The sequence below is a fragment of the Chelonoidis abingdonii genome, chromosome 6 (genome assembly GCF_003597395.2).
Source record: "Chelonoidis abingdonii isolate Lonesome George chromosome 6, CheloAbing_2.0, whole genome shotgun sequence".
Lineage (NCBI taxonomy): Eukaryota > Metazoa > Chordata > Testudines > Testudinidae > Chelonoidis > Chelonoidis abingdonii.
Genome location: NC_133774.1, coordinates 27931805 through 27956310, shown reverse-complemented (window position 1 = coordinate 27956310; position 24506 = coordinate 27931805). Strand labels below are relative to the sequence as shown.

Below are 24506 nucleotides of genomic sequence, written 5' to 3'. Positions count from 1 at the left end.
TCTTCGTTGCTTGCCATGTAATACATGATATGTACAGCCTCTGACTTCAGCCAAGAGATATTTGGAAACTCTGTCGGATCCACTGTTGGGGGCTAACGTATGTTTAGATCCGAAAGCGAATCAGAGGAGGCAGCGGAGGGCACGTCACCAGAAGGGGCCTTATAAATCCATCTCCATTGCTTCTTCGCCCTAGCAAATCGATTGCTTTGCATGTTGGCCTGCGCGCCCACATCTGCCCTCGTGTGCGACCCCTCCAGTGTCAGGTCCCAAAAGCTGATCGCTCCCACCAAGCGCTCTGACCCCACCGGATTAAAGAGGGTCCCGCGCAGGTTGCTGTCGGGAGGAGCTGGATGCTCTCGCACCAAGTTTGGATTGCAGGAGTGATCGCTCTTACTCTGCACGTTCCTCTTGGATCTAATCTTTCAACGTGACGCGGTCCCTTTCTGGAGGAGGGAGTCTTGCTGCTGCTGCGGCTAGCTTACAATCTCAGCTCCAGCCTCTGCTTCTCCGGCAGGCTGCTACTTCCCCGTCTCAGCTGTTTCTCGCGTGCATGCGTGAGTGCCCCGTTCCCCCTGGCCCAGCTGGCGTTCCGGGAGCCCTGATGTCTTCATTTGACTCCCCGCAGTTGTTGATGGGGTGTCTTGCTCAGATTTCCAGGCAGAAGCTCAACCGCAGCATCCAGAGCCAGTTCTTGCTGCCAGGCGGCGCTTCGTGCGGCGCAGGCGGCTGCTGCTGCTGAGCTGGGACTCGGCTGCTGGGCAAGGATCGCCGAGGACCGGGCGCTGCCTCAACTCTCCGCAGGGACAGCGCACCTGCGGCGGCGGGAGAGGGCGCACGGAGCGGCGCCGGCGGCAGCAGCCCCTTCCCCCGATCCGGAATTGTGAACTTTCCCCCAGCCCCCCTTGGAGGATCCCCGAGCTGAGCCACATGCATCCCTTGGCGGCCGGCCGGGCTTCCTGGAGTTAATGTCCGTGCTGGGTCCGACGAGCCCATCTCAAAGGTAAGGTGACGTTTCTGCCCTTGGCGAGGCGCTGGGGGCGGCTGCAGGGAGGGGGGGGCGCTAAGGCTCTGGATCGCTGCTCTTGAGGGCACAGGGAGGAACCTGAGCACCCACGGGAAATAAACAGGTTTAATGTTCTTCCCTTGGGATCCTGGGAAGTAACCAGAGAGGCCCGCCTAGGCCACCTGGGTCAACGCAAACATCTGCGCCGCTCCCTGCAGTCCTCGCACTTGGGCGCCCTGCCCGGGCCCGCAGCCGGCGCCGGGAGTTTAAAGCTCCCCTTGCCCTCGGCGAGGGGCCGGGGAGGAACTTCTGCCCTTCCAGGCGTTTTCCAAGCGGTGAGGATTCTCCTGAGCCCCCGAGCTGGGGCTGACACTGGGGGATGGAGGCTCCGGTGTCTCCCCAGCGCCGCTCGCCAGCCACGCCCAGTGCGGCAGCTCCGAGCACCTCCTGCAGCCGGCGTTTGCTCTCCGCTGGGCAAGGGGCCGCCAGACACGCTGCCTGGGCCTGCGGTTCTGGTGGCTGCGGCGGGAAGTTGAGGCACAAGAGCCCGAAGCACGAGCCGGCGAACCCCTCTCTGCCCTTGTCTTCCTCGCCAGCCTGCAGCGTCTCTTCCCGGCCTGCCAGAGCCGGGAGCGAGAGTGCGCCCCGCTGGAGGGGCTGGTGTGCCAGGAGGCTACGTGTTTACACCGGAGTAAGCGATCCGGGAGGGACTCAGCCAGGGATCGGGCCCCAGCAATCAACGCCGTCTAAACGCCGCATCCTCCCATGCTGCTACCAGCACAGCAGCAGCAACCCGGGGGGCTCCGCATCACCTCGCTGACGGCTGCTGAGGTCGAACTAAAACGTGTGCAAATAAACCCTTCGAACAGGAATCGTTTCACGCCCTCACGCAGCAATCGTTAGGGTCCCTACCCCGCCAGGGTCTAAAATAGTGCACAGGCGTGAAAATAGCACCGCGAAACGCACGGAAGAGTTTCTTTGCTGTGATTCATCCCACACTGTGAGGGATGTTTCCAGAGAGCTGACAGCTACCACCTCTGCTTGTTACATTAGTCAATAGCCTGCTCCTCGGCACTTCGCCAAAGCGGGTCATTTTCTGCAGACAATGTACTAAGTATGGAGCGGAACTGTTAAGAGTAAAACAAACCTTTGGAAATCGCGGTTATACATTCAGAGGGGTGTTGAAGTGGCCACGTGGTTTAGCACAGACCGCGCAAGTCTTCTAAAGGTTTCACCTATGCTGCTTTGCATCCCAGGATGCCTAGCTGTCCTTTACGAATGATTTTTGCTACCCCCTGGATAGGGCTGAAACTTGGTGGCAGAGTTTTCCCCCAGCAATCCACGCGGGATCACGTTCACTCCTGTTGCTTTCCAAAGAGTAGCCTAAAAATACAAATTTCCCACTCCAAACATCATGCTGGGCTACACAAACATAGTAACTTCTCCGTCCCCTAATAGGTGGCTACACTGAGCGATCGCAGTTCAAGCTGTCGGTTTACACTGCCCTCTAGCGCCGGAAACGTGTGTGTCCTAACACACAATTGCAATGAGCAGGTTACTAAGCCACCACCGGCCCCAACCCCATTTGTGCCTTTCCATTCGGGGAAATTCTTCAAACATCCCTCATGACTCGAACTCCCTGTAGGGAAACTGGAATCGCTCCCCTTGCTGACATGTCTTCTCCGCGTTCGGATCGTTTTAGGGAAGCTCACGATCGCTTTGAATTTCTGTTTTCTTCTCTCTGTTAAAAACAAACAGAAAAGAAATAGCGCCCTGAAGGATTTGTGTTGAAAAAGGCATGCAAAGAAAATGACACGGATTTTGCAAATGGCAGAGAAAATGCGAGCTGAATTTAGACCTTCAGGAATGGCTCTGTCCTCTAGGGCAAGCTCAGCAGGAGATGCGGTTTGGTGCGGATGCCTCTGTCTTTACTGAAATTGTTTAATGTACAATGAGGGGCAATAACTGAAATGCAGGATGACATTCTAGACCCACACTAAAGTCAACTGTAAATTTACCCTATATTTCAAAGGGACCGGGCTAGAAGCCTGCAAAAGTCTCTATAAAACTCCCGCATTATAAAGAGGCAAAGAGCTGCCCAGGACAGACCGGGACTGGGGAGCCTTGTTCATGCCCTGAGGATGTCTGAGGCGGAGGATGGATGCAGATATGGTAGCCCAGTTCTGAACGGGAGATTAGGGCTAATGCGTTCATACTACCAGAGATGGCAGCTCTGGTATTGGAAGCAGAAAGAGGGATTTTACCTAATGGGGGGGAGCGAATTGGAATTGTCTGTGTTAAATATTCCCCATTCCAAACCTTGCTGTGCAAAGCATCTGAGTGCAGAATGCAAGTCCAGTTGTTACAACCCCACAATCCCATTGTGCAGAAAGGAAAACACTCGAATGGGTTGTAGACGTGCCCTTCTTGAGTTAGAAGGGAAATCGGTTGCAGCTACGTGGGGAAGGGAGTGAAAGCTGTAAGGGCCCTCGTGTTTTAGGTAGGTGGCTCTTTCCTTTCAAATGTACCATGGCCCTGGAGCTGATAGATTTAACACAACAGATGTAGTTCTTTATTACAGAAAGTGTGATCCTCTCATGAGGAGCTATCTGGATCCTACTCCTTCTCTTACTTACTCTCAAGTATCAGAGGGGTAGCCGTGTTAGTCGGGATCTGTAAAAGCAGCAAAGAAGCCTGTGGCACCTTATAGACTAACAGACGTTTTGGAGCATGAGCTTTCCTGGGTGAATACCCACTTCGTGGGATGCATTTCCACTACATGCATCCCACGGAGTGGGTATTCACCCAGGAAAGCTCATGCTCCAAAACGTCTGTTAGTCTATAAGGTGCAACAGGCTTCTTTGCTGCTTTTACTCCCTAATATTAAGGGAGGAAGGGCCTTGTTTAGGCATTTTAAAGTTGTTTGTGTTTTAATATAGTTTTATAACAGCTGACAAATTGTAAACGGGCTTCAGGAAGCTACATTAATTTCTTATTTATATTACAATCAACATCCCTGGCTAGTAAGGGCTAAATCCAACTGTCTTTACTGAGGCAACGTCTGACCGCAGAGAGGTCAAAGTAAGATTTGCCAGATCTGGCCTCACGTTAACGAAATCCGAATAAACCAGTTTCAGCGAGTTTCCTCTCCAAAGACAAAAATACAAACAGGCGAAAGCTAACATCTGCTAGCCAGGGAGGATGGAAAATACACGCATCTGCCCGGACCTAGGTGTTTGCGAAAAGCGGAGAACTGGTTGGAGTGGATGTAAATAAAGCAACAACATATTTCTCTCATATCTCTGGGATCAGCCCCCTGACCCCCTCCTGGTGCCCATAACATTTTACTATCAAAAGCCTGAAAGTTGCCAAATCCCATCTTTGATGTAGAAGCCAGTGTGGTGGATTTAAATTACAGCGCGACTGGTTTTCTAAAACATACGCTTAAATTCAACCCGGATTCCCATTACGAGCCACGACGATTTGTATCTCCGAAAGAGTTCGACTTTCGAGCTCCTGGCCTCCACCTACTCCCCTTCCAGTGCGTGATTATCATCAGGAACATTTCAGTGCCTGCTAGACTTAATCCTGCCGCCCCCCTGCTTTCTATTCTCCTCCACACAGCCAGGTACTGGGGTTTTGGCTTTGGGGACGGGTCACAGGACAGGCATTTAGCGAGCCGGCGGGCGTCTGCCCTGTCCATTGCAAGGAGGCAGCGTGTGAGACGTTCCTTCTCTGCTCGTGAGCCTCAATCCGTGGAATGGGGGCAGCGTCTCTCCAGGACCTGCCGCGTTTCGTAACGAGCCCCGGCCCCTCCCCAAACCCTTTGGGTTTATTAAAAGGCCCCAAGAGACTCAAACAGCCCCAGCGTTTTCTGGGCAGACCCTAGGCTGAGCTTCAGAGCGACACGGGCGAGCAGAGGGTTGGGTTTGTGTGACCTCCTCTTAAGAATCATATCAGCTGGCAAGGCCGGCTGCTAGGGGTGAGGTTAGGGCCTTGGCGGCCCCCCTGGTCTGTGCACGGCTCGGTTATGGGATTAACGCAGCAGGCTGGGCTGGAGCGAACATTTCCCCCGGGGGGAGCTGATCAGTTTCACTCCAGCACCTGCGCTTCATCGAAAGCTTCTGAGACCCCCAGCCCCAGGAGCCCAGGCGCAAGCTCTGGCACTGGGGGAGCCCGGAGCGCAGCGCAGCGCAGAGCGAGCTCCCCACGGGCGCGCAGCGAGCGCGGAGCTAACCTTGTGTCTCCTCTTCGCCAGGGGCCTGTGTCGGAAGGAAATCTAAGATGAAGTTATGGGATGTTGTGGCTGTCTGCGTGGTGCTGCTCAGCACGGTCTCCACATCCCCGCTGCCCGCCGGTAAGACGCCTCCCGAGGGGCCCCCTTCAGTGGTAGAGAGGCCTGAAGACGATCACTCCCCCATCAGCCTGCCGCCTCCCTATGCTGTGCAAAGTGACTGTAAGAAACGTTCCCCTTCATAGTCACCACTGTCTGTCTTACTAAACCCGCTTTCCAGTGTCTGACCCCAGCGCGGGGAGCGCCCCATAGCTGTGCGACTACAACTGAGGGGCGGGCCGGGGGGCTGGGGCTTTCTAACTGAGGGGCAGTTGCTACACCTGCCCCCATCCCGTTTGCCTGGTTGTACCGGAGGGTTTGTTTAAAACCTGTTTTTCTATTTGTTGCTCCCCTGTGAGAGATCCTTGCAAAGGAGGGGGAATTGCTGAACTGATCCCCAACAGCAAACACTTCTTTCCCCTGCTAATCCCTTTTCAGTTCTAAAAATCTCCTTATGTATTGTTTGTATGGCAGTAGCACCTAGAACCCTCAGCCAAGATTGGTAGCCCACCCTACAAAGCACTGCACAAACAAGTAGGGTGGCTACTGACCTCATTTAATTCCCCTCATTTATTCCAAAGTGAGATTGTCCGCATCAGATTTACACTGGAATAAAAAAGGCTTTTAGGAAACTGATGTAGTTAAATCAGTGTAAGCCTGGCTGTAGACCAGCCCACAGTAAGAGACAGTTTACAATCTAAATTCTAGGTAATAAATAATAATAATAATACCTAAATAACAAAAGGTCTCAAAGAAAAGCATTTTCAGAGAGCACTGTGATTTTTAAATACACAGTGGTGCTCCTTTAAAGTTGGTGTTAATATGACTCAGTAAGCAGTGGCAACATACACAAATTAATCTTAGAAATATTCAGTTAACATGAAGGGCCTTGTCTTAAACCCATAAAAGCAAAGACCCAGAACTGAGACTGCCCACTTTGTCTTTAACTAATTCTCTTCTCTGCTTAGATACTGTAACTTACATGGTAGAGGATATAGCTCAGGGATCAGCAACCTTTGGCATGCAGCCCATCAAGGAAATCCGCTGGTGGGCTGGGACGGTTTGTTTACTTGCAGCATCCGCAGGTTCAGCCAATTGCGGCTCCCACTGGCCACAGTTCACTGTTCCAGGCCAATGGGGGCTGCGAGAAGTGGCGTGGGCGAGGGATGTGCTGGCTTCCCGCTTCTTCCTCCTCTAATCTTCTCTCTTCTTTCTCATTTTCCTCCCATTGGAATCTTTCCTGGGCCTCACTTTCCTCTCTTTTTTGAGCTGACCTTCTCACCGTTCTATGAATGACAGCATCCTGTCTCAGTCCCTCATCAGATGCAAGTTGACCAAAAGAACTCCATCCCCAGTTTTCTTCTTCTTGCACAGATTGCTGAGGCTTTATGCTGCTGTGATCGTCTTCTGCATTGTGGTATATGGAAAGGAGGGTGCAGTGAAAGATTCCACAAAACCTCAGGATCTGCTTTGCTGGCATTTGTGCCAGTCTCCCCTACTCTGAGCTGCAGTTGTTTCAGTTCTGTAGGAAGAAAAAAGCATTAAGAAGAAAGTTGTACTAGTAACTTTACAACGATGACAAGTTGTCAGTTCAGGGTGGTGAGATATCAGTGTTCCATTGTTCTGGGTCCTACAAATGAGGCCTGGAACTATTTTTTATAACACCAATCCCTCTATTAAGACATTTAAAAAAATGTTATTCCACCTAAGTGATCCGTTCCACAGCAAGCAGAGGAGACAGACAGGTAGCAGAAGCATTAATCACTTAACCCACTAGGTCTCGTTATCCTCATACTGGAAATAGACTAAACTTCTCATTGTTGTTTGAGTATCTTGAGACTAAGGAGTGAGATGTCCATCATGTGGGACTTGTGTTTCAGGTGGATGAGTGAGCAACATCTTCCAGAAGTATGTGCCCAGTGTAGAGCCAAGCAGAGATGGACGAAGGGTCTGCTCCAGTATGTCAGTTCCTGTATTCCTACTAGGGAAATTATCTGCAGAAATCTGAGCAATATGTTCCTGCACTGTTCAAACCTACAAGGAAATCACAGATAGATGGGCCTGGGTGCAAAGGGAAGATGAGCATTGCTACTCACCCTGAGGTTAAAGCTGGATAAGTGAGTCTCTCAAACATTTTTTTTTTTGTTCTTTTCCAAAGACTGGTGAAATATCCATGCTCAGAGAAACTCCTGTACTGGCTACTTGGTGAGCCTGATAAATAGCAAGGGTTTGCTGAGCTGGTTGGCTATATGCTGATATTCCAGCCTAATTAGTTAAATACCTTGATTCACTTTATTGCTGTTTCTGTTTTAAAAATGTGTGGCATCTGGATGCCATTCTGAAAACACTGGGCCTAATAAGCTAACAATATCCAAGATGTGTCACCACTTCTGCCCACAGTGGTGTTTGGGTTCCACCATAATAAGAAAGGGTGTAGGCAGAACTCAAAGTACTTTAACTGACATTTGAGTCAGGGACTTTATTTTGATAGCAGGGCCTGGAGGAATCTGAGTCATGATGGGATGAACGCCATTAGTGTGTAGGCAGAGGGCATGCTGGTGTATTTCCATTTCACTGAGAGCTATTTTCACCATTGCAATAACAAAAAAAAAAAGTCAACTAGAGGTTTCGCCATTCACTATTGATTTTATGTGGAAGGTGCTCATACAAATACAATACCGAGAGAGAGAGATCCAAGACTCAGGTTCTTTTTAACAGGTTCCCCTTCCACAGTTATCTTCCTCAATCTGCTCTCATGACTTTGGTCCCAGTCTCTTCCACACATCATTTAGCGCATGTCTCTCTCTCTCTCTCTCTCTCTGACACACACCCATCCCAACACAAAGAATGGGTTGAACACTACCTGTAATGGGAATCAATGGCTTCTCCTCCTCTGTGTGGTTCTTCATCCTCCCTTTCCTCTCTGAAATATGCATAGCTATCCAATATGCGGCAGGAGCAATGGTTAGCCTGGCTCTGGTTCAGCTCCCTAGAAGGAGGGGTATTTTGTCCAGCAGTGGCCTGATATATAGTTGGAGTTGTCAGATCAGTTACACCAGGACTTTCACATCTTCATCTTTCCTCAATTCATGCATCATTTTCTCCACAAGGTGTTCTGAGAGGTGCTGATAGTGCTCTGAGATCACAAGATTATGTAGCACCAAATTCAGATTGGCCTGGAAGTTTCTCTTGCTCCAGATTATGAGCAAGGTGTTGATCTCTCAATCTGACCAGGTGTACTGTGATGACCCCTCCATTTCAGATCAGTGGTCATAGAGTAATATGCACCAGCGGTCACAGGCTTCAGCTATATGATTAAAATAGACACCAGCTTGCTCAATGTAGCCTGCCCTAATTGCAGAGCATTTTAAATCAACCCCCTGCTTCTTGATCATGTAACCAGCAGAGCCATATGGGATAGTTTGTGACGGGGGGATAGAATTGCTAGAGACATATGCATATGGCACACGCAATACGTAGGGCAATGCAGTGTGGGATATTTTGTTATAGCGACTAAGAGGAAGCTATCCTATTATATAGGCATGGTCAAGGGTCCTGTATGAGCAAGAGTGGCACACAATTAGCTTCTATAGGTACTATGTACTGTGTGAACACAAAACACATTATAAATAGAACTATGCCAATAAGTGAATACAAGATGTTGTCAAATTATGGTTATGTTGTTTGGCCCTACCTATGAAAGCAAACCTAGTGTTAGGCATATATATTTTGTAACTGGATACCCCAACATGGCTGTAACTGTAGAGTGAATGGGATCCCAAGTCACATAGGCCATTACCTACAATGTGATCACTGCCACGGGGGGAGCACAGTGTAAGATCTAGCTGTGTACTTAAAAAAAAAAAAAAAACACACACACACACACAAAAAACCATTGTAGGAGCTTCTCTCTGTAAAGAGGCAGAAGCTGTTCTTATAATTGCAGTACCTGAGGCACAGTGATTTGATTGTTGAATAGTGATTTGTTATGTGTGTTTCTTTTTAAAAGATAATTTAGTGTTAGGCCATTTAACATCTTTAGCTGGAGCATAGGCACTGCCTCTGTAGGTGCTCCAGGACTCAAGCACCTACTGAAAAGGTAGGGGGGGATCAACATCTGCAGGGCTAGATTAATATTTTGTGGGCCCCAGTGGCCAGACTGTGATGCCACACCCCCGCTCTGTTCCAAGGCCCCACCCCAGCTTGGCCTGTCCCCCCGAGGCCCTGCCTGCCCTTTGCACGGGGAAGAGGGGGCGGAGAGGAGTACCCACCTGCGAAAACAAAAGTCAGTGCCTGTGAGCTGGAGTGTTTTTATTTACTATATTAGAAATACAGAGGAAATGTAGAATAGCCAGGATATGATATTGGAATGCAAGCACTTCAGGGTAAGACTTGTCTTTATATTTTGATGCTATATAGAGATGAACACATTGTTAGTGCTAAACAAATGATATGTTCTGATCTAAATAGACTTTATTCTATATACCACTTGTTAGACATGTACAATACCTAATACACCATCATTCCATTCTGTGTCAAATACGGTGTCTAATAAATACATTCCCATGGAGGGCACTCAAAGAGTTAACATTAAAATGACCAAGTCCTTCAAGAGGAATTCAGCTGTCCAGATGACCATGGACCAAAAGATGGGAAAGAAGTTATATGGCTCTGCTACTGTGTGATCCTCAAATGGATGCAGTTTAAAATACTGTGTAAACTGTTTTGATCCCCATTAGGACTGCAGAGACCAGAATTCAAAAATAATCTCTTCTAGATCTGCTTAAAAAAGATGTAGAGTTGCACAGGAATCTCATAATTCTGAGATAATATCCTAATGGCAATCAGTAAGATTGTAATATTAAAAATGCAGTTATATGAATCCTCAGTTTTATCAGACATTAAAATAGAGTGGGTTTCAAAATGTTTAGTGGTGGCAAAAACAGTCAATCCTTGACACTGGAAAGCTATAACAGGATTAGAATGGATCATCTTAGGTGTAAAAGATGCATCTAATGAAAAAGCAATACATGGCAAGCAGAATAAAATGGAAGATTTCAGTGAAACATGGACACCATTCCCTAGTTATAAAGATGGAAAACAGAAGTAAGCAAACTGCTAGATACTTGAGACAGGTTCATACAGGATATTCAGTTGCACATAAAATGTTACAGGAAACTTAGCATGTTTTAAGGTAAAATAATGAAAATGAACTATGCAATGATAGATTTTGTTACAAATTTCAGTAAAGATTTTTTAGAAGGGTATAAGGTCGCACCTCAACTCAGCTTAAGCATTTGCTTAATTATCTCTCTTTTCAGCACAACACCTAAACATGTGCTTAACTTTTAAGACTGTAATTACATTTCTTTGACATCAATGGGATTTAAGAACATGCATCAGTGCTGTGATGAATAGGGATGGATTTAAGCATGTGTTTAAAGATGAACACTTGTTACGTGCTTTGCTCAATCTGGGCATAGCTGCAGAACAGCAGGGATTCCGAAATCTTTTCATAATGCAGACCATGTCTTAACAGAGAGATTTTCTTGTGGACATATCCCCTCTGATTCACAAATGGCATACACCACATTCCCTCCCATTGATAAATGTGAGGACCACCTCTGCTCCCATTCACAATCATGTAACAACTCTCTAATGACAACAATTGCCTAGCTGGAGAAGTTATATTAGGTCTGTATGTTTGGCCATATTTTAATACCGTGTGGAATCTGGGAAAGGATAAGAGCCATCCTGCAAACAGACACCTCTCTGCAGACCACTATCAAGTGCTCCATGGGCTACCAGTGGTCCACAGATCACAGTTTGGGATGCCCTGCAGTAGAACATGTGGCACCTGTTTTAATGCTATGCAGTATTTATTGTAATAGTATGAAAACATTATCAGCTTGTATGCTAACCGTTTTCATACTGAGAAACATTCATGCTAATAGTATGTTCATTATCCAGACACAAACTGTAAAAATGCTGAAATTTAGAAAGTAAAAGAGCATCATAGAAAAACATATATTATTCATAATGCAAAACCATCACTGAAATCAGCTGAGATTCACATAGTCAGGATTCAGTCATGGCTTTGCTACAAGCCCTGTACATGGGGGAGTATGGTGGTGTACTGCTCCAGGAGCAGCCTGCAAAGCCAGAGCATATACTCCTAGGTCAGAATATATTTGATTGATATTGACTAGATAGTATGTAATTTAATTGGGGAGATAATTCTTTTTTTTTTCACCTTGAATATGTGAATAGTAGTAGATTGGCAGCCAGGTCACTCTAGTGAGGGCTTTGATGACATTACTTGAGAGCTGAACTGCTGGAGGATTTTTGTACCAGAAATCCAAGATGGAATTTCTTTGTATGGCCATCACAGACTACTCTCCCAGAAATCTCAGAACTGTGTCTGTTAGCTGGCTACATGCTCATTGCTATGAGTGCTGACTAATAGCAAGAGGCTCATAGGTTTCAGGTACTCCTGGAGTAATAAAGGTTCTCAGATACTAAAGTGATGAGATTGATATAAAAATTGTCATAAACAGAATATTCAGCTCACAGACATGTGAACCTGCCTGATACTGGACATGTACTTCAGTGATACAGATTCCCATACTCAGGGCCACCCGGAGGGGGGCAAGTGGGGCAATTTGCCCCAGGCCCTGGGCCCCACAGGGCCCCAGGAGCCCTGGCCCGGCAGCGGTCCAGGTCTTCAGCGGCATTTTGGTGGCGGGGGGCCATTCAGTGCTGCCGAAGACACGGAGCGACTGAAGGGCCCCCCGCCACCACAATGCCCATGAGCACTGGCCCGGCGGCGGTCCGGGTCTTCAGCGGCATTTCGGCAGGGGGGGGGGCTCTTCAGTGTTGCTGAAGACATGGAGTGACTGAAGGCCCCCCACTGAAATGCTGCCAAAGACCTGGACCGCCGCCAGGTGAGTACAAGCACCGCAGCTCCCCTGCTTTGCCCTAGACGCCCTGAGTCCTCTGGGCTGCCCTGCCCATACTTGTTTTAGAACAATACAATGGTTTAGAGAGGAGGAATGGTCCAGGGGTTAAGACATAAGAACGGCCATACTGGGTCAGACCAAAGGTCCCCCTAGCACAGTATCCTGTGGCAATGGACTGGGGTTCTGTTCCCAGCTCTATCACTGACCTGCTGTGTGACTTAGGGCAGGTCATCTCATCTCTATTTCTTCTCTCACTGTTTGCCTGTCTTGTCTATTTACATTGTAAGCTCTGAAGGGAAGAGATGGTCTCTTAGTATAGTACCTAGCACAGTGGGGCCTTGATTTCAGATGTGGCCTCTAGGTGCTACCACAATAGATGTATTAAAATAAATACAGGTAATAATGCTTTTTATGAAAAACTGTCACATTATAATTAGTTAAAAGTAACACTTTTCCATACTATAAGTCTTAATAAAAATCTGCGTATCTATACTTATTTGGATTGGAAGTATGTACTTTCTTCAAAACTGGTACAACTATGGCTATTAGATATTCGATAATGCTCCCATACCTTCTTGTATATTTTTCCTAATGCTTTGATAGCACTTGCCCTGTTGACTTTTAGCAGCATAGCTGTTATATCGTCTATCCTGCACCTGTCCCATTTTTAACTGTTCCACTGCTCTTTCTATTTCTTCATCTGATGGTGGTTCGGTGGTAATATCCATATGGCCTTATATGCTGTTTATCTGTTATCTAGATGTCCAGAATGCTTGCATCTGAATGAATACAAGGTTCAGCACTTTGTCAAAAATGCTCCTTCCATACTTTCAGCTCCACTTCAGAATTTATTGTCAGTTCAACAAATTAGCATCTCTTCCTGCTAGCATCATTGGCCTGATTGTGTTTCCATACAATTTAACCTTATTGTATATCATTTTCATATCTTGTTTTCTTGATGCTTCCTGTAGTTGCTGAGCATCTTCTCTCCAGAACTTGTGCTTATCCAACCTTTGTGATTTCTTCATCACTTTATGCAATGCTGTAAGCTCATCAATACTGGGGAAAAATCATGATGTAAATAATTGTCAACAGATTATGACCAGTTTTAGGGGCAGCAGTAAGCACCATGTGGTTTCAGACCAGGCTGCAGTTGCATTAATCAGATATTCACAGTCTGATAGTTAATGGAAAAAAGTGAGAATGGAGATTAAAGACATTTGTTGTTTTCATTGACTTCACAACGGCATTTGATTCAGCTTGGAGGGAAGCATTTTGGAAAGTAGTAAAATCATGTAGCATTCCAGTTAGGATAACTGCAATTATGAAAGTTATGTACAAAGATTCCTATAGTGCCATAAGTACTAGTGGAAAATTAAGCAATTGGTTCAAGTCAAAGCAAGGGGACAAGAATTCACCTTTGTTTTCATCATTTCTTAAACTGGACATTAAGAATGATAGGTGATTTGGATGGTGTGACTCTGGGTAACCTAGAGTTAAGCTCTTTAGTTTATGTAGATAACATTGTACAATTGGCAGAAACATTTGAATTAATGACGATACTCTATTTTGAAAAATTGGTGTAATCGACTTTGACTTACAATATATGCAAGGATTCAAAGTGGTTGTATCTTGGAAAAGGGATAATAGAAGAATTGTTGAAATACAGCAGCCAATGAAGTCACAGAACAAGTAAAATGTTATGTGTACTTAGGAAGCTTGATCAATGCTGATGGTTCCATCAAGAATGAAATTAAAAGAAGATGTGCTTTAGATACAAGTGCTGCATAGAAGCTGATGCACAGAAATTGATGAAATTATGGACTGATAAAAACATTACATTTAGTACCAAAAGTGAAAATTTATAAAACTGTTGTACTAACAGTATTAGTTTACCGTATGGAGGTAGTTGTATTAAAAGGAAAAAAACATCAGAAGGCTGAAGGCAGTAGAGATGAGAGTTCTTTGGAAGATGACAAGTGTAAGGCGAAATAATGTTAAGACCAATGAAGAAGTTAGAAGGAGAGTAAGATGTGAAGTCAGGGTATGGATGTCAGGTACTCAGCTGCCTCTAGGCTTGGTTGCTTGGCAACCACATGAGCTCTGCTCCCCAATAAACCCTCACCATGTGACTGTGCTCCCTGGATGGACAAAAGAGCCAACAGATTACCATTTAAGCCTTGTAGGAACAGCAGCACAATGGCTTTTCAATGCGTTCCATACCTGCAGCTCACTAGACCTGCTTCCAGCCCTACTCCCTGCCTCTTTCTGAACTCCTGTCTCTAATCACTAGGTTGTCTCTGACCACAAGTCCAGTTCTGCCCAACAGATTTTGTTCCAACCTCTAGGACACACCACCCACACCTCAGTGCGTGACAATGGGATTAGTGACAATTGAGAAAGATTATGATGGTGAGAACACTGCAGAAGACAAACAGATGATAGGATGCCAAAGAAAATAATGCAAATACAATCTGACCTAGAGGCCAGCCACCGACTAGATGGAGAAACATTTTATGCAGGAATATGACTCGGCTGGACTTAATGAAGAAACAAATCCTGGACAAGAATGAATGGTGACACTGTACTGCTTCTTGTGTCCGCAAAGATGTCCTGGGAAGAGATGAAGAAGAGAGAAGAAAAATCTAGCTATCCAACAAAAGTATTCTTGCTGCTTGGACTAATCATATCATATACCAGTATCAAACGTAGGATCTGCAGCTGTCAAAACAGGGTCTCCTCTCACAGAGCTCAATTTTGCTCTTACTGAAGTCAATGGAAATTTTATGAACGGCTTCAGTTTGAACACTATTAGTCACTCAGATTAGCCAGCTAGCGATCAACTGGTAGGCCAACTCACAAAGAGTAGAGCCCTACAAACTCACCTAAACTGATGGGACCCAGGTCTGGGTCAGAGTGGGTGGGAAAACAACTGGATTCTCTCAGGCTCAGGTTGGGGTAGGTTAGCTCTCCACTTCCCACCTGTGTATGAGCCTCGCTCCTGCCATCCTATGTTGCAGAGTGACCATGCCAGAGAAATCTCAGCACCACTCTGTAGTGCACATACAGCACAGTGTGGGGCTGCTGCTGCACCAAACCTGGGGGCAGGAGGTGGCATCAGTATTGAATCAGGTTCATGGTTGGGTCGGAAAACTACTCTACCTTCTTGTGCTTGAGTTGGGTTGCGTGGGATTGGGTCCAGTTTGGGTCTGTGTCAGGCCTCAAAATTAGGCCTGAGAAGTCCTCTACTGTAGACCTCTCACCTTGAATAAGTTTGTATCTACTTTACCCAACTCTCCTTAGCATGTTTTCCCCTAATACAGCCACAGATGACAGCAAGTGAAGTTTAGCAAATGGGATTTTTCTGTCACTTCTCTTTGGCCATGTCTATACTTAACCGGGGATGGATGCTGCTGCGATCGATGCAATGGGGGTTGATTTAGTGGGTCTAGTGAAGACCCGCTAAACCAACCACAGAGTACTCTCCAGTCAACTCCAGTACTGCACCAGAAGAAGAAGAACAAGGTAAGTCAACGGGGGAGCATCTTCATCAACGCAGCATGATATAGACACCATAGTAAGTCAACCAAAGCTACGTCAATTCCAGCTATATTATTCATGTAGCTGGAGTAGCATAACTTAGGTCAACTTGCCCTGGTAGTGTAGACAAGGCCCTAGTTCAGGAGTTCCCAAACTTCACTGCACCATGACCCCCTACTGACAACAAAGTTACTACATGACCCCAGATGGGGGGACAGAACCCGAGTCCTGCTGCTCCAGGTGGGGGGAGAGGGGGCTGTAGCCCCAGCCCTGCTGCCCCAGATGGGGGTGGGGAAGAGAGGACCAGAGCCTGAGCCCTCTGCCGCAGATGGGGGGAGGGGAAAGGGGGCAAGAGCCCCAGCCCTGCTGCCTCAGGGATGGGAGGAAAGAGGGGGTCAGAGCTTGAGCCCTGCTACCCTGGGTGGGGGTGGAGCTTGGGCTTCAGCTTCAACCATGGGTTCCAGCAAGTCTAATGCTGACCCTGGTGACCCAATTAAAATGAGGTCCCAACCCACAGTTGGAGAACTGCTGCCCTAGTTTCCTTCTTTTACTGGAAACAGATGGAATCTGATTTTCTCACAGGTTGTCACAACTACTGTGAACTGAGAAGCATAGCTGACGAGGTAGAAAGATAACAGAAAACAAATGAAAACCCTGTAAAAGGCTGAACACAAACTAAAAAATATGAATCAATAGGCAGATTAGCGATAACTATCAACTGATTTATTGATCATACCCTGGCATATGATGGGCCTTCAAACTAGTGAACTATAAAGAGAAAATCTTCATAACCACAAAAGGAAAAATTACAAAAGCTATTTTAATTCAGTACTTTTTTTTAATACTGGCTCATTGTATCTGACATTAAAAGGCCTAGGAGTCAGATGCATCAGGATATTTAACACTTCACCTTGATGAGAGACAGGTGACACCAATGACAGTGTCAGTTTCTTTGGGAATTCTAAGTTACAGGAAAGAATGTAATGTCTCTTTGTGAGCTGGCAAGTCAGTGAATAAGGTAATGAACTAGAACAGTATTAATCATTTAAAGACAAGTTGACCTTGGCATCTTTGATGTTGTATTTTTTAATGAATATGACTGACATGTTTCTATTTCACCCCTTGCCCGACACATTTTCATGCAAAGCATAAAAGCAAAGTCAGTCTCCAAACTGGTGTTATTTTAATTGTTTAAATCCTGATAACTTTTCCGCAAAGATAGGTTAATTTATTTCCAGGGATTCAGTTCTCCAATTTCTGTTTGATAGGCTTATTACTGAAAAATATTTCTAAATGAGTCTTTTTTTTCCCCTTCACAACCCATTTCTTTCTAGCTTATAAATGTATGCAACAGAATGATCAAAATGCTAGAGAGGCTAATGGGAGAACAACCAGACCCTCTCGGGCTCACCATGGTCAAAATGAAAGTAGAGTTTAAGTTGAGAGGGTCCTGAACTAAAACTTTGGACCTTATTTTGGTAGAAGAAGCTTTAGAGCCAAATCCATGTCTGGATCTGAAATTTGCAAATAATCCCTATCGTTATAATGGGCTGAATCAAACCCCCTGAACTTTGGGGGTCATAATGTAAATGGTATTTGGTGTTTAGACACAGTAACATAACAACCATTTAAGATACATTAAAGAGCTACGCACAATGCGAGTTAACATAGAAAGTAAAAAATTATGTACAGTAGAACTTCAGAATTACAAACACCAGAATTACTAACTGACCAATCAGTCACACACCTGGAAGTACACAATATGGAAGCAATAGAGACTAAAAAACTCCCAACCAAACAAATACAGTACTGTATGGTGTTAAATGTAAACTACTAAAAATAAAGGGAAAGCAGCATTTTTCTTCTGCATAGTAAAGTTTCAAAGCTGTATTAAGTCAGTGTTCAGTTGTGAACTTTTGGACCATGTTTTGTTCAGAGTTACAAACATTTCAGAGCTACGAACAACCTCCATTCCAAAGGTGTTCATAACTCTGAGCCCTGGTTTACACTAGCGGGGACAGGAGGGGGTGTCAACCTAAGATACGTAACTTCAGCTATGCGAATAGCGTAGCTCAAGTTGGCGTATCTTAGGTCAACTTACCTGGCTGTGAGGACGGCAGTGAGTCGACTGCTGCCGCTCCTCCATCGACTCCGCTTCTGCCTTTCATGAGCTGGAGTTCCGGAGTCGATGGGGAGCGTGACCAGGGATCGATTTTATCGTGTTTACAATAGATGCGATAAACTGACCCCCGATAGATCGATCACTACCCGCCAATTCGGCGAGTAGTGAAGACCTGCCCTGAGATTCTATTGTAGATACGTATATAAAATTATTCCTTTCCTAAAATAATTGCATGGACCAGAAAAAATTGTTTTCATTCAAAATTGCATTTTAGTGAAAAGGCATCTTTTACAGATAACTATTTTGCAATAAGTGGGATTTAAGCCTTTTCTCTAAAACGTGATGGCCAAGATTTTCAAAAGTGAGCACCTAAATTAGGCTCCTACATAAATAAGTGATCAGATTTTCAAAAGTGCTGAAGATCCAGCTTCTCCCAATGAAATCAATTTCTGGTCACTTTTGCGTTGTGGTTTTCTTGTACTTAATACTCTTGTCAGGGTTGTCATCACTGCAGGAGAATTTTTTCAAAAAAATCTGTTGACAGTGGAATTAAAAGATTAGCTTTATAAAACCTAAATTTTGTGCCAGATTTGCTCTGATAGTTTCCCATTAAAGACAGATGGGGCAATTTAGTTTCTGTCTTCTTTGGAACATGGCCGTGTTGGAGTCTGCTGTTCCAAAATGACATTTGGACCTACTTTATTTATAAATTCTTCTTGTATGCAGTATAAATTGTTTCTTAAAAGGGGCTCATCGCCAAATACAATCCTCTCTGGCAGTCAATGCCTTGAATCGACTGGAAATGCAGACTTGGGGAATGTAGGGGAGAACTTGCCCGGAGAACATGATGATCCTCTGAGAGCCATGGAGCAGAACTCTTTGGTGGCTCTCTACATAGGAAAATGAGTGGAGCCATTGTTGTTTGGCTGAGGGAATGTGTGGCTATCAGTGTTGCCAACTCTTACAACTTTATCATTAGTCTCATGATATCTGATGAATATGTTAAAGCCCCAGTTCCTGAAGACAAGTGATTAGATGAAAATCTCAGGTTTCATTTTTAAAGTATATTTCTAAAACTTACTCTAATGGTTGTGGTAAAAGCATTGCCTGAGTGTACCTCAAAGTCTCAAAAAAACAAAAGGCAAATAAAATGAACCCAATGCTTATGATTTTTAAGCCATTCTTATGATTTTTGGGCATCCAACTCAGGACTGATGCTGCAGCTTTAGCGTCACTCACTAATACGGCTGTTGGCAGCCCTAGCTGCATGAGTTGGACTGTAATTCTGGCTGCCTCCAACAGAGGATGCTCTGCCTAGGCAGAGCTGAGAAGCAGTAGCCCATGTGAGCAGGAGAAGCTGCAGGGAGAGTGCTCGGGGCAGCACTTGCTCCCTGCCCCTTTCACTCCCCTATGAAATGCTGCACTCTACAGTCCATCCACTGCATCGGGCGCCTTATGTGGGGCTAGGAGAGAGGAAGGGACATTGTCCTGGGGTGGTGGTGAGGGTGGGGGCAGCTGGGCAGGCATATGTCCAGAGGAGGGACCGAGCAGGCAGGGGATTGAACTCATTGGATGGAAGTTGCTGAGTGGGAGGGAGCTAGTCAGGGCAGCACCTGAGTGGAGAGAAGAGGATAGCGTCCAGGGTAAAGAGCTACTGAAAGTTCCCAGGGCAGGAGCAGGGAGGGTTTAGGGGAGCCTGCCCAGGGAGAGGTGGGATGAGGCCCTCCAGCAGTCAGCAGTAAAGGGAAGTGGGATATGTTCACCCCCACTTGTGTTTATTTTTGTGTTTCAGAATAAGTTCAATAAAATGTACATGCTGTGCACATGCATACACACAAGTGATTCCCACCATAAGTTCAAAAATCAGAAAACAGGCCTCAAAAAATTGATGTAAAAATAAAATAAATCTCATGATTTTTAAGTCAGTTTCATGATTTTTGGAGTCATCATTTTTTAACTTACAGGGTTTGCAACACTGCTGATCCTATTACTACAAGCCTCACATACATGGGCCTGTTGAATTGGATGGTCCTTTCTCCTGCATATGGACTGTAGGTGAGACTGCAAACTAGATACACAGAAGCCCTACACCATACTTTGAGCTTGGAAGGATGATTTTTAAGAGCATAAATGCCCACATATTTCCCCCATGCACAGCCCTCAGGCTCTGTGTATGTATGTTTTATTCTATTTTATTCTATATAAATTCTTGTACCTCATTCAACACCATAATATCTGAGCACCTTCCAGTAGTGCATTAAGCAACATAACTAACAGAATCATAGGACTGGAAGAAACCTCAAGAGGTCATCTAGTCCAGTTGCCTGCACTCATGGCAGGACTAAGTGTTATCTAGACCATCCCTGACAGGTGTTTGTCTCACCTGCTCTTAAAAGTCTCCAATGAAAGGGGTTTCCACAACCTCCCTAGGCAATTTATTCCAGTGCTTAACCACCCTGACAGGAAGTTTTTCCTGATGTCAAACGTAAACCTCCGTTGCTGCAATTTAAGCCCATTGCTTCTTGTCATATCCTCGGAAGTTAAGAAGAACAATTCTTCTCCCTCCCTCCTCCTTGTAACAACCTTTTATGTACTTGAAAACTGTTTATCATGTTCCTCTGTCTTCTCTTTTCCAGACTAAACAAACTCAATTTTTTCAATCTTCTCTCATAGGTCATGTTTTCTAGACTTTTAATCATTTTTTTACTGTTCTCTGGACTTTCTCCAATTTGTCCACATCTTTCCTGAAATGTGGTGCCCAGAATTGGACACAATACTCCAGCTGATGCCTAATCAGTGCGGAGTAGAGCTGAAGAATTACTTCTCGTGTCTTGCTTACAACACTTCTGCTAATACATCCCAGAATGATGTTCACTTTTTTTGCAACAGGGTTACATTGTTGACTCATATGTAGCTTGTAGTCCACTATGACCCCCAGATCCCTTTCCTTCCTAAGTGGGGTACTTTGCATTTGTCCTTATTGAATTTCATCCTAACGTTTGTCACGTTTGTACTCTCACCCTCTCTCCAGGGGAGAAGTGTATGCAGTGGAAATTCTTCTTTTGGTAGGGATTTTAAAAACATATAAATATACATGTCGCTAAGTATTTCTGTCAGAGAAGGCAGGTCAAAGAAATGCACTTTGTACTTACAGAGAAAGGTGGTAAGATTTGGATGGTCCTCAGTTCATGGAGGAGTTCATTCCAGAGTCTTGGACTGGCCCCAGAGACGGCTCTGTCTCCTACACAGATGAGCTTTACTTTATTGTAATGAGTTCCATTGTGCCACAGGAGTGGAGTTCTCAACTAAGGTCTTCATCTGGGCACTTTAGGCAGTCTGTTATATATCCTGGGGCCGAGGTCAACGAGTACCTTGAAGATAAGGACTGAGAACGTGAACTTGATTCAGTAATCTGTAGAGAGCCAGTGTGGAGAGTGAATGATAGGTCTGGTGTGTTTGTGCTAGCCTGTGCTGAGGAAGAGATGTGCTGCAGTGTTCTGTACTAGTTGGAGTTTCCTAAGTGCTGAAGTCTTTGTGCCCAGATGTATTGCATTGCTGTAGTCCAGCCAACAGATGAATAAAGTGTGAATAACTGAGCCCAAGGCATTGTTTACCAGGACAGGATGGACTCTCCTTGCCAACTAGAGACAGTAGAAAGCATTACTCACAGATGCTGCTATGTGAGCGCTCAGGTCAGTGAGGCACTCAAGAGCATGCTTAAAACCAATTGTGGGTGTGTATCTTCAACCAAAGGAGACTGCGCTGTGGCTGCAAACTCTTCAAAATGCTTTTCTCTGCCCACAAGCAACACCTCTGTCATGCTCAGCCTTAGCTTCAACCAGCTAGGCTTCATCCATGAGCTGATCCCATCTAAACACTGGACCATCTTGGTGGTGATGGTGTGGTTCAGTGCTGGAGAAGGAAGTGTATAGCTGTGTGTGTGTTTAAGGATCTGACCCTCTGAAAGCAACTTCACAGATAGCAGTCTGTACTGGCATCTGTGAAGGTTTTGTCTACACAATCCCCTATCATCCTGCACGTCATCCGGCTGTTGAGGGGGAAATCCACAGATATCTTCCCTCTGATCCTTGCAAAGGATGCATGTGCACGAGGCAAGAAAGTTCTCACTCCTGTGTTATATTTATTTATGATACCCATACAATGGCTCCAATCACCCTTTCAGTTAGGCTATGTCTACTTATGCTATGCAACTCCAGCTATGTGAATAACGTAGCAGGAGTTGACATACCTTAGATTGAGTTACTGCTGGGGGTGAAAGGGAGAAGCTGTTCTGTCGACTTACCTTACTCTTCTCATTGGGAGTAGAGTATGGGGTCAACTGGAGAGCAATCTACTGTCAATTTGGCAGGTCTTCACTAAACCTGCTAAATTGACTGCCAGTGGATCGATCTCAGAGCATTGATCCTGGCTGCAGCGTAGATGTAGCCTTAGTTAAACTTACAGCATAGTAACTTGAGCTTGTTGAAAGTCAGAATTTCTATCCCACTGGAAATGCCAGAATTTCAAAATTGGTTTTGTTTCCAATTGGTATGAAAAGTTGAAATCTCAGAATTTTTCATGAAATAAAATATTCCTAAAATATTTAGTTTCAGCCGATCAAAATGAAACATTTTGATATATTGTATTATAGCATATCAGAATATAAAAGTCAAAATGAAATGTTTCAATAATTTCCCATGGAAATTTTAAAATTGATACATCCCTGTGAAATGTTTCAATTTTGGCAACTTATTCTCTAACAGAAGCTGCTCCACCTGAAAATTTTCAACCAGCTCTAATAATAACATCCTCAGCGGCACCAAAAAGCAAGCATTTAGCCAGGGGCCGTAACTCAGTTTGACCAGCCAGTTAGCTACAGACAGCTCCTTTCTACCATTGCCATTATTCTAGGAGCATATCCTTTACCCACTGTTAGTCTTTCTAATCAGAATGATAATCAGAGGAAGCCCTTATCTACAGTAGGCCAGGAAGGTCTATGTGACCCTTTTACAGTAGGTCTGCTTATCTAACATTCATACCTTGTCATATATTTCTTTCCCAGTTTTTGGATCTGCTATGTATACTTTTTGAAATACACATTGATAGAATAGCTTCCATAGGCCTAACATTTTGTTGAGTTATAATATTGGTCAAGTTCTGGCCATCCGCATCTAACAAAACCTGTTCTCTCTTTCTTTTTCAAATAGCTAACATGGCAGAGGATTATCCAGATCAATTTGACAATGTAGTGGACTTTATTCAAGCCACTATAAAAAGACTGAGAAGGTCACCAGATAAACAAACTCATATTTTTGCTAAGCGGGAGAGAAGGCGGCAAAATGCAGCTGTTAATACAGAGAATTCCAGTAAAAAGGGATGGCGAAGTCAAAAGGGCAAAAATCGAGGTTGTGTCTTAACAGAAATACATTTAAATGTGACTGACTTGGATTTGGGATATGAAACCAAAGAAGAGCTGATTTTCCGGTACTGCAGTGGATCTTGTGATGCAGCCGAGACCACATATGACAAAATTTTAAAAAATTTAACCAGACAGAAAAAGCTGGTCAATGATAAAGTGAGGCAAGCTTGCTGCAGACCCACTGCCTATGATGATGACCTTTCATTTTTGGACGATAACTTGGTTTACCATATATTGAAAAAACATTCCGCTAAAAGATGTGGATGTGTCTGAATTTTTTTTTGAGATTCTTACAATATTGCATTCCTACTACAATGCAAAGAACAGGACCAAGGTTCCCAAGGAAACGTCTGTTCAGAACTGAGAAAGAGGACCAAGGATGCAGGAAAACTGATGTCATGGGAGCCTGGTAGGACAAGATCCAGCACAGAGAACTGGACAGGACAGAAAAGTTGGAACTTTTAATTTCTACAGGAAAGCAAATAAAAGGCATCAAAGCTCAGGGGTGGAGTTTCAGAATGGATGGGTGGAGGTTGCTATCACTATTTCATTTGACATGGTACACTATCAATGACAGTTGAATCAGCTAGGAATGTGCTTTAAAAACACAACCTATTCAATGTCATACCTTGTTCTTATTTTTTATTAAGTTTAGTTATAAAATCTGGGGTAGCATCAATAATGGCAAGCTTAAGTGGTATTAGCTTCGCTCCAATATACACTGTACTATTGCTTGTTAAAAGGTTATTCCAAAACACTGGAGATAACTTTTTAATTACATAGTATATGTGCAAGGTTAAATCAGGCAAGTGTCAACATTAATCAGCTAAAGTTCATCCGGGGAAAATCAACACAAAACACTTTCACTTACTGTTTGATTTAGGTTATTTCCATCTCACATTTCTTCAAAACAGTTAAGTATCAGATTTAATTCTTCTATTACCTCTGAAAACAAGTTGTGTTTTTAAGCACTCACTCCTAGTAGAATAATAGAAACAATGAGCCTGGCCTACACAAATGCAAAATGTGTTTCTTTTGGTTTACAAAGGACTAATGTCACTTACATAACTCCTTTAATATTTGGTCATTGTGAGTGAACAGACTACTTGATGCAATGCATCCATTCAAAG

General features: G+C 44.7%; 1 protein-coding gene across 1 annotated transcript; it reads left to right on the top strand.

The window, feature by feature from the left end:
* Positions 1-893: 893 nt before the first annotated feature.
* GDNF (glial cell derived neurotrophic factor) lies at positions 894-23961 on the top strand. The gene is made up of 3 exons (XM_032764285.2): positions 894-1000; positions 5262-5459; positions 23165-23961. The coding sequence occupies exons 2-3, from the start codon at positions 5288-5290 to the stop codon at positions 23647-23649; spliced, it is 657 nt and encodes a 218-aa protein (XP_032620176.1). The 5' UTR covers positions 894-1000; positions 5262-5287; the 3' UTR covers positions 23650-23961.
* The last annotated feature ends 545 nt before the right edge of the window (positions 23962-24506 follow it).